Source organism: Convolutriloba macropyga, chromosome 3 (assembly GCF_964194025.1).
Source record: "Convolutriloba macropyga chromosome 3, txConMacr16.3, whole genome shotgun sequence".
Classification (NCBI taxonomy): domain Eukaryota; kingdom Metazoa; phylum Xenacoelomorpha; order Acoela; family Convolutidae; genus Convolutriloba; species Convolutriloba macropyga.
Genome location: NC_134470.1, coordinates 38,972,710 through 38,983,618, shown reverse-complemented (window position 1 = coordinate 38,983,618; position 10,909 = coordinate 38,972,710). Strand labels below are relative to the sequence as shown.

Genomic DNA, 10,909 nt, shown 5'->3' with positions numbered 1-10,909 from the left:
ATACCCCCCACCCCCCCCCCCCCCCCCTGTTTTAGATGGTTGACTTCTCGAACAAAGGACTTTGACAGTACCTTACTTAATAAAACATAGTGATCAAGAACTGCTGGTATTATCTAATTTCAAAAGGTTATTTTGAGAACTTTTTTGTCATAACAGGTCCTGTTCCCTATCCGAGTTTTAGAACCCGCCCCATACCAACACCCCCATCTCTCCTTTTCCCTGAATTACCCCCAATCCCAATTAGCTACCATCCCCATCTTCTATCCTACAACCTACATAACACCTGTCTTTTCTCTTAAATTTCGGATATAGAGGTTATATTGTACGATTCTTCCAGTGATTTCCGGTCTTCTACTTGCTGTTTTTCATGCGATTATTCGCTTGACTGATTTTTTGTCTGACCCATTTGGCTTTTTGCCCTAAAAAAACGGGATCAACTGGAGACGCCCGGAGGGAATTAGGGGATCTTAGAGCCTCACGGCTTACCAGTCTCTGAGAATGCGATTCAACTCACCAAAATTGTTTTGAGGAGACAATTTCATGATGTGAATGATCTCAATCTTGAAAGTTTGACCCCTTAGGTCACCCCCACCCCAGCTGGATACTACTGAAGCCAACCGCTTGCCTGTCGCTTGACAGAAATTCGGCATACTAATTTTTGGCATTACTTTTGAAAAACTTTGTAATCAAACACCACAAATTGATTTTCGATTTCCTGACAAAATTAGCTTTTTTCTCATTAATGCTTATTTCGTTGTCTCCAGCAAGAGTTGTAGTGTATTCACTCAAAGATGGTTGGCCCTTAGTTTTCTCAAAATTGCATTAAACACCTTTTTACTATCATCGTGTAGGAATTGTTCGAGTGTCCTTAATGGTTTTTGTCTCGTGTTTTAAAGAGACTGAACGACGTAGTTGTGATAACGTGTCATTAATAGTTCTTAAACAAAGTTCGCGACAATAACTCTAGTATCTTTTAAGAAATTTTCTCTCTAATCATTTATTACGAAGCAAATGAATCGTCCGATTGATTTTTCAAGCTTGACTTCTGGATATAATTGCGTAACTTCTTACCCATCTAGATTTATAGAGATGAACTCAAAAGTGTTTCATAGATCAAAAAAGCGTTTAAATTGATTGCCTGTTCTCCTATTTAAATCATATAATAGTGTATGATACATTCTAATGACCCCATTTGAAGCCCATTTGTGATGTCATCCCACCCATTGCTCATTGCTTGAAAACCATTCCATCACTGTTGTCTGCTTTGATTTTTGAAAGATTTAACTAATGGTTCGTTCACAGCCACAATTCAAACCTTTCCTGACATAAGAGAGGATGTTGTTTTTCATATTTTAATTTTTCATATTTTAATTTTTTTACCTTTCATGTACATTCTTTTGTATACATGAAACCAAGTTGATAAACTCGAAATGCTTTTATATAACTGAAAAAGTTGAAATCGATGCTCAACCAGGTGCAAAGTTGTGGCGTTAGTTGAGGGCTTTAATCAGTTGTTTTCTATGTCAGAAACAAAAAACATATATTCCTTTTCAGCAACTTTTAACTCTCATGATGATCTACAATAGAGTCTTTCATGCTGTGGTGTAACACTTGTGTGAAACATTGAAAAATATTATTTCACTCTTCGGAACTGAAAACGTTGAACTTCACATATTTATATTTCACATTTTTGTATGTTTAGTCTTCATTGCGTATTAGCGCATTATTCTTCACATTAATAAGTAAGTGATCGACTTTAATGACTTCCTGTCGATCTGAAATTGCTTATTTTCAGTTAAACGAAATGCGGCACAGAAGTAAATCTAAAATTTTAGTGAATTGTTTCAACTGCAATTTAGTGTCAGTTTCCATCCTATTGAATGCTTCCTTATTCATTCTTTGCTTTATACTTTTTAAACCAAATACAAATTCTTATCATGAGAGGGTAGAAATCGGACATGAAAAATCCAAGACATCTGGTAGGTTAAATCAACAATCTCCCATTCCAAAATTGCGAACATAATTAAATGGGATTGATTTGAAACACCGTTTTAAATCGTCCAATCACAACTTCAGATTTTGGTGAAAGGACGCTTAAAATTCTTATTTTTTTGGTAATCGGCTGTTAGTTGCTAGTGAGAGCGGACACCCTGTTGGCCAATACGGTGTCCGCTCTTGCTAGCAACTGACATACCTGCTTTGCGGCCAGTGGGGTTCGGTGGCGCTAGTAGAACAATCGGGTTATAAATATATAATGAAAGCACAAAAGATGATGGGCCTCCTAACTCGAGATTTACCCAACAACGAGATATTCACCCGACAACCAATAAATAAGAATTTTAGCCGAGAATTCTCGTAATATGTGCAAGTAGACGCAATTCGAAGCTGTGATAGGGCAGGTTGCGGTCAAACAAGCCGATAGGCAAGTAAGCCGAATTTTGAAAAAGAGGTCAAGTAGGCCGAAAAATTTTGGGATACTGGTATTTTAAGTTGCCCTGGCGGTCCGGTGGGCTCGCTTTGCGCACGTAGCGGTTTCGCGATAACCGGCCCGCGGTTTCCGGATTACATCACACAGTGGATGAGAGGGATGGCCATGGACAGCGGTCCGCTGAGGCTCGTACCCACTAAAAATTGACGTATTTTTGTTTCTTTGGTGCATTGGAATACATTATGCACTAAAATACTATGAGCAGTGCTGATTTTAACGGTTAACAACGTATTATTTCTGATAGATTACATAACTATTACAGAACGTTCGGCTTGCGCTTTTGTGTCGGTTCGCTTTTACTTCGGCTTACTTTACGTTCACCGATAGGCCAATTTAAAAAATAAGTCTTGAGTGGACAAAATAAACGGCGCAGTTTATTTGTTGACAAAATAAACGGCGCAATGTATCAACTGGTGTAACGATGGTCCATCAGTGGTCGCACCCCCCCCCCTCCCCCCTCGCCCCGCAAAGTGGATGCGGCTACGGAGAGAGCGAGTGGAGTGACACCCGACCGCACGCTAAAGATAATAGTCTACCGAACTAATGATATTTACCAACGAATGAGATATTTTGGCCCATGGAATGAAAATCTCTGCAAAAGTTGTCACATTCTTCTGGTCATGAACTCGCAAATCAATCAAACTACAGACAGACAATTGTTCGATCTATTGTTTCAACTTTTCGTTCTGTTTTCCTTTCAATCTATTTTCCGTTCACCGCACAAATCATTTAATGACTTTACGCGCTTTCTATAAGATCATTTTTTAAAATCGTTCAAACGCATTGATAACAGAATTTTTGACATATAAAGTGAGCGAAGACTTCTAATATTTTTGAACAATTAATTTGATTACTGATTGTAGTGTCACAACTGGTTAAAAGTTCCCCTGTACGGCAGGATGATAAAATCAAATGGAGATTGTTGAACAGATCAGAACCCAAAAACAGTTTGTGCCAGCGACTTCATCAAGCCATTTGTGAATGTTCTTCAAAACAGGTCTAATTATAGCGGACCTTGTACATGGCCGAGGCCCAAAAACAAAAATGTGTTTCTCATTGAGACAATAAAGAACTTCGCTATTCCAAAAATTCTCTGCACTGTGGAAAGCGCAGCCAGGGATGCGTTTCTCTTGGAATATTGTATCGAAAAATACAACATCCAAAGTAAATTATGGCACCCACTGGTTTTAATAAATTAAAGCTAGATTTAAAACCTGATATTACACCAGCGTCTGAACAAATTTAGAAAAGAAATTACACCATCAGTACGCTACACTAAGTCTTGCATCTTATCAAATTAAAGCGCTGCTAGATACCTTGAGTTTTTGAAGTTGGAGATCCTTCAAAAATAGTGTCCACAGTGCTAAGTTTTTGAATAAATTTAAGTCAGTTTTGATGGTAGACTTCACTTTTTTCATCTTGGTACGCTAGCCATGCAGCCCACACTTGACTCCTGTTTGACTTTAATTGGATATTCAGTTGCTACTATTCATTATGGTTGCATTAATTTTTATTTTTACCCAATGCATAAACATTCAATGTGAAAATATACCCAGTATCAAGTCTCCCTATTTATTCCCTTAGACCTTTGTTTCGAGAATCCGATTATAAAATAAACGTTGGCATTAGAAGCATCCTTTATCATGGATGTGGTAGCTAGCTTGTTTAATAGCCGCACAGCGATGGCTGGGGCTATTATTGGCCTTCTCTTGGTTTTTTACGACTTGAAGAGGAGTATTGAGATTCTACAGGTTTTTTTTTTTAGCAGAAAGCAAGTTTGTTCAAGACTTGAATTTTGAATTCTTTCTGTTCGAGCATTTACCTCCGTTTTTGATTGTTGACTTCTGTTTCCGAACATTGGACTTTAACAGTAGCTTCGTTTGTAATGTATAGTAATTAGGAACTATTGGTAATTTTCAAAGTGAAGAGGTCATTTTGAGATTTTTTGTTCCCATATAAGTCAACCCTAATTATCTAAACTACACCGCACAAACCCCCCCCCCCCACCACCACCACCACCTATCTACCCCTCCCCCAACACCTACCTACCACCCCCCCACGCCGCCAAACCCCCCCCCCCCCAACTTACCCCCCATCTACCCCTACCCCCTCAACTACCCCAGCACTACCCACCTCCCCAACCTATCTACCCACCCACCCCACCTAGCTGCCCACCCCCGCACCTAAAAAATTGTCGGCATTTTTAAAAGACTTTAATGTGGTTTGTTGGGATACTTTTGTTTTTTCTCCTATCTATTTTGATGTTCTGATTTCGGTAAGGATAGGTTAGGTATTATAATGCACGACGATTCGAGTCGTTTCCGGTATTCTACCGGCTGTGTTTTTTTTAACCTGAAGTACTATTCGTTCAGACGATGTTTTGACCTAAAAGCAAAAATGAGTAAAATTGCCGTGTGAACTAATTTTTTCTGAGCGAGAGAAATTTTTTGATCATGCACTGTGTTTACTGAATGACTTTTCGACTTTGAAAAGTAGTTTTTGACTGAATGGCGCTTATAGATAACAGCTTTTAGCCGTTTTTTCGTCTAAGTGGCCCAATTTTTTTGGTTGTAATTTGGTTTTTTGTAGTAAAAATTTTTATTCGATGTTATAATGAAATTAAGACCTCTGAAATTGATACCAAATTATTTTGCATAAGCTTAGAATGCTTTTCTAGTTCAAAATTGGCACATATTTCATGATTGTTTAGTTAATTTTTGGCTTTTTTTTTCTATTAAATTTTGCATCTTTGGATGTTTTAGCTGTCTTTGGTCAAAAGCAGTTATTGTGGCAACTTCCTGTTGATAACTCAAATACAAAATGCCTATTTCTACCTCGATGTAATTTTGTTTCATAAATTTGTACATATGCTAATTCGATTTTGGTAGTATTCCCCTTTTTCTAAGTTTTTTGTTGTATTTTGCTTTTGGTTACTAGAACTAGTCTTTTGTGCAACATGAGGGCCTTTAATTTCGTTTGCATAAAAATTTAATCATTTATTGGTGTCAAATTTTTGGAAGACAGTTAAGATTTTTTTCAGAAATAAAGTTTTAAAATTTTTTTGACCATTTTTCTGTAAAAGGTTTCAATGTTTCGTATGTTTGAATTCTGTTTTTTTCTTTTTTGTTCTGTTCAAGAAGATGGATCTTTGGCTCAGATGACTCGTTATCTTTTCTATGTCTCGAATGCTAAACAATGAAAGGTATTCGTTATTTTTGATTGTTTTATTTGATTTTTAACATTCAAAATTAAAGAATTAGTCTTTTTGTTATGGTTTTCTTTACATTGTGTCCATATTCTTCACATTGTAGTTTGTATCATTCTAGCGTTGTCCTGGCCTTTAATTTTATATTCGTTATATTGATTTTTTCAGCTGTTAAAAAATTGAATGATTTCAGCTTTTTCTTAGATTTTCGTCATTTTTTTAGTTTGGAGGTGATTTAATTCAACTTAAGGCAGTACTGGGAGTTTACTAGAAAACCTCCGCCAACATTTCTACATTTTACTATTCATTGCAATTTTTTGCGGCCTCGGTATTGTTTTTAAACGATTTTTTGCCTTTGAATATTATTTTGTTGCTAATATCTTTTGTATTATTAATTTAATTTTTGAATTAGTATGAAATCATTATGTCTAACAAATATACAACAAGGAAGAAGTTTGTGTTGTTTTCGTCGTAATTGTAGTGGTTAGAAATTTAATTGTAGTGGTTATCTGATTCTTAAATTTGAGCAATCTTCAAAAATTCAACTTAGTTTCTCAGATTTTTTATCTAAAAGATTTTTGCCTCCGCAGTCTTTTTGAGATTAGAATCCTAAAATATTTACAGGCAATTGATAGCCCTGTTGCTATTTTTAGCTTATCAGTTTTTGAACCATCCTAAGTATTTCGGAGTTTTTTTAACGTTACCAAACGTTTTCATTGTAAAATTTTGCTGCATTTCGTTTCTCTTGGTGACAGTGGTTTCAATTTTACCAGTTTTTAGGTGAGACCTGGGGAGTTAGCGAGTTAATGGTTTAATACAAAAGGTAATGGCTTCAGCTTTTTTGGGAAGTTTTGACGCTTCAAATCGCTTCCGGAATTCTTCCGGCTATGTTTTTTATTCTGTCGTCGCGATTTTTGTTACGTTTATATGACATCACCACTTCAAATCTGCTTTTAATTCATTCGTTCATGCAATTTTAACTGAAATGCATGTGTGACGTCATTTTAATCTCTTAGTGGAGCGAGTTTTTTTGTTCAATCTGCGTGAGTAATTTTTTGGTTACACTTCACTTACCTCACTCTCAAAAATGACTTCCTCACTTTGAAATCGACTTTAATTTACTTTAATTCAAAGAGATAAGGTCAAATGGGCGTGTGTCACTTTAAATGAAGGTTATTTGAGAGCAGCTAATAGAGGCAGCAAAAACTTTACAGATTTTTAATCAAAATATAACATACCAGCCTTCAATGAAAAGACGAATTTTTTGGTCTGTCTTTTTTATTGTTTTTTTGAGATTGCAGATCTACGAAACTATTGCGTCTATTTTTTGGCAATCTGCCAGCTATGTTTTCATGTTTGGCTGTGATTGTTTCATATTGAGTCCCACTGCGAGCAGAAGCATGACCAAGGACAGTGCAGCTTGAGAACCAACTCGCCTCACATTTGATGTTTTTGTTCTTAGATTTATATGCTTTTTCAAGTTTGATTGCAGACAACCACCGAGATCTCAAATAAAAATTTCAGCAATTTTTTGGAGATTCATTTGTGACTTTTTGGTTGATCGATTTTTCGTGTTATCGATTTCACCAATCTTTTTCAAAAATTGGATAGACTGTTGCTCTCGAACGAAGTTTAAAGCAAAAATTGTAAACGTGTATGCCTTTTTGCCTTTTTTATGTAAATTCTTACTTGATCGTTTCTGTACTTTAATCACCAAGGTCATGGGTTCGAACCCCTATAAGGTGGCGTTTTTTTATCCATAAAGTATTTCTAATCCACACCCCCTATAAATTAAAATGCCCCCACCTGTCGTTCGAGAGCAGTTTATCCGACGTTATTAGTTTTGTTTTGTATGAAAAAAATGCATTTCCATGCTAGAAACAGTCATTCAAATTGCTGGTAAGATTCCTTGCATACATATAAAAAATGTCTAAATCTACTAATCATCGAAACAAAGAAGCTACGAAGCCACTACAGGGGTACAGAGATATTATTTGTACCGAGTTGTGAGTGAAATCATTAGAAAGCCCACCAAGTGTAGAATAAGTTAGTAGGAGCGTTTTTTTTTTAAATTTCGTTTTCTTTTCAAGGATTTATCAAGGTTTACGGATTTGTGAACAATATACTTTTTAAACTCAATTTGATCAGTTTTACTTTAGTTTTTGGCCAATTTCAGATCACATCTGCCCAATTATGGTAATACTGGCAACATATTTGTGTTTTATGTTGCATTGATGCAATAGCCAGGCCGTTATCAGTCTCATGGTAGTTTTGACAATCCAAATAACTTGGGTCGTATCAAGTTGTCATCTCACTTTTTTGAATCATTGACGTCAATGAGATAAGTAAAACTGAAAGCGAGCAAAAGAGTGAGTAGCGCAAAAAATGCAAAAATTATATTAATCTAATAGAGAGAGAAAATATTGTTTGAACAAATTTTCGGTTTTGAGCAATAACATTTTTTCACATGCGGCAATTTGACTAATATGTTTGTTGGTTTTCTCTTGATTTTCTGCAAATTCAACTAAAGTTGATTTATCTTTTCTATTGGCGCATGGATGCTCTTGTTTGAATCATTCAAGGAACAGCAAATGATGTGAACATGAGTTGACTCTAGGTTTGGTTTCCGTCAAAATATTTGTTTTTTTTTAAATTAGTTTCGTAGCTATTTGTTTTACTTTTTCATGTCTTGTTCCTTTGTCTTATTAATGACGAATTCAATTTCTGCTTATTTTCACAATTTTGACATTGGCTTCAGAGAACGATTGGTGAGTTTTTGTAACTTTCTGTGTTTTTGTGTTCTAATTAGTAAGGCCTTATTCGTAAGGTGTTATAATTTTTATGTTCTAATTATTAAGGACATAACATCTGGGCTTTCTAGAGAACTGATGGATTTGCTGACTTTGGGATTGCGTTTTCGGGAAATCATAATGAGTTTTTGAGTTTGAGCAGTATTTGTTGTTCTTTTTGTTTTCTCATCGGTGTAAAGCAGTCCGCGCAACGTTAGTCGGTTATGTTTTGTTTCTGTCGAAATGTCTGTTGGGTGCTGTATGGTTTTTTTTGGTCAAGCATGCAATAAATATTTTTGACTAACGCCGTTCTCTAAATTGGTATCTTCAATAGATCTAAATTAAGAATGCAAAATCTAGTGGAATTGAAATAGAGGTAAGTGGATTTGGTGGATAATTGAACTAAAAATGTTTGATCAACATTATGTTCAAACTCTCATTACAAGAAATCCTTGTTCACTTGTATTTTACCAAATACCAAAACTGTACTCGGGGAAAATTGGTTCAAAATTTCGGGTACCTTTAAATAGGTTTTAAAAACGCATGCTTGGTGCAGACATACGAAAGACTTTTGCGTAACTTTGATGATAGTGGACCATGATCCACCGAAAGAGCAACTGCCCATTTTGAGACAGTTGGTTGACCTGCTGCCCAATGTGGAAATCATTCACCTAGACGTGGATGACATGCTAGTTGATACTCCTTTTGAAGGCTTCTTTCACACCGAACGATTCAAAGAGAGCAAGATCTCATTTAACATGCCGGTAAGAGTCGATCAGGTTTATCCGGAAATGGTTACACAAAAAACCTGTATGTTTTCAGAAAGCATTTAGTAGGTATTTGGCACTTCTTTCAAAGTTACAGAATAAAGACCTTGAAATGATCTGTTTTTTTTTTCTACGGATCATTTGAATTCTTTTGAATTAATTTTGCGCTCGGGAGTTCTGGATTTTGAACATTGAGAACTTTAATTGAAAATTTTAATGTCTTGTAATACGTCTAGTTAAAAGTGCTCGGTTTAAATCAATTTAGCTCTTGATAATGGAACTTAAAACCTTTTTGATTTGAGAGGAGTTCTGCGGACTTTAGCTGGCTACTCATGTTGAGAGGTTGAGCATAGAAAAGACAAATAAACTGGAGGTGGGGAAACTCCCCTATCTTAACAACATGGTCGCGACCACAAGTCTTTTCATAAGTCGACTCACGGTCTATTCATACTCAATGTCGGTCGATCACTGTCTTTTCATAATTCGAGCTAGCTCTCAATAAGGGTATGTTGTGTGTATAAGGTGCATATAAGTGACGTGGGCAGGGCTAATCTTCTGTGGAGGTGGGGAGGAGTGTATGTGGACTTAGATGTGATAGTGCTGAAGAGTCTGGACAGAGCAGAACAGTACGTGGCAAGGACTCCACACGGAGGAATCGCCAATGGAATCCTCAAGTTCTCACAACACAGTCCCATGCTACTCAGGTCTCACTTCTCTCAGGCAATAGTTGTACTTGTTGAACAGTTGTACTGTTTCTGAATGGGACATAAAAGAGCCTCTTAGAAAACACAGTAGGCAAGATGTTTTGAAACAACCACCATAATAACATGGTACTCGAGAAGTAGCTCAAGTCTGCATTGTTACTATATACTCACGGTATGATCATGTCCTTTAATTAATAAAAAATGAATTCCGGATATCGATCATTTGGCACCTCAATTTCTACAATTATTATCGACAGTAGAGGATAATTCGCAGGCATTTTGCAATTTGAAAGCCAGGATCTATCTAAACCATATGTCACAATATTAAATTTAAAAAAAAAATTAATTAAGTTAATTATCTGAATTTGAAAGGGTCCTATTGTGAATAGCAAAATACCCTCGCGACGCTAATAACCCTTGCGACGAATTGTTTGTAAAGCTGAACTTCAAATCTCATATTTATCTCAACTGTTCACAGTGACCAAGAATTCAAGTTATCAATGCAGTTTAATATTTTTATTACTATGTCAAAAAGACACTTACTGTCAGCAGCTTGCTTTTTTTCTTTTTAATAGCCGCCTCAGCTTCTCAGTTGGCTATTATAGTGCTACTAATTTTTACAATTCAAACAATTTGAATTGTATTGGGGCGCTGTTTTTTTTTTAAAGATGTGTCCACAAATTTTTCAATGACTTTGATCTTTCAAAACGGGATAACAGGTAAAGCATAGACGGTATTAAGTTTCATTAGATGCCCAAAGTTGACTTTAGTAGTCCTTCAAGTGCTTAGAGTGGTGCAGCTGCTGGGGTGGCCTTAATTTAAGGTTAAAAGGTCATTTTAAGGAGTTTTTGGGCTCAAAAAGGTGCAATTTTTCATGTATTTTGTATTTTTTTTTAGTTTTTTGTTTGATTAGTCTTAATTTTAAGTTTTTAAAAGTTGATGAAGGCCTTTTGCGA

The 10,909-nt window shown here is 36.0% G+C and overlaps 1 protein-coding gene across 1 annotated transcript in view; it reads left to right on the top strand.

The window, feature by feature from the left end:
* The first annotated feature begins 1,609 nt into the window (after positions 1–1,609).
* LOC142337058 (alpha-1,4-N-acetylglucosaminyltransferase-like) overlaps positions 1,610–10,909 on the top strand; it is a 30,207-nt gene continuing 20,907 nt past the window's right edge. Inside the window, exons 1-4 of the mRNA XM_075386122.1 lie at positions 1,610–1,979; positions 3,419–3,605; positions 9,039–9,246; positions 9,772–9,953. Coding sequence (XP_075242237.1) covers positions 1,760–1,979; positions 3,419–3,605; positions 9,039–9,246; positions 9,772–9,953 — 797 coding nt within the window. The 5' untranslated portion in view covers positions 1,610–1,759. The remainder of the gene's footprint in view (positions 1,980–3,418; positions 3,606–9,038; positions 9,247–9,771; positions 9,954–10,909) is intronic.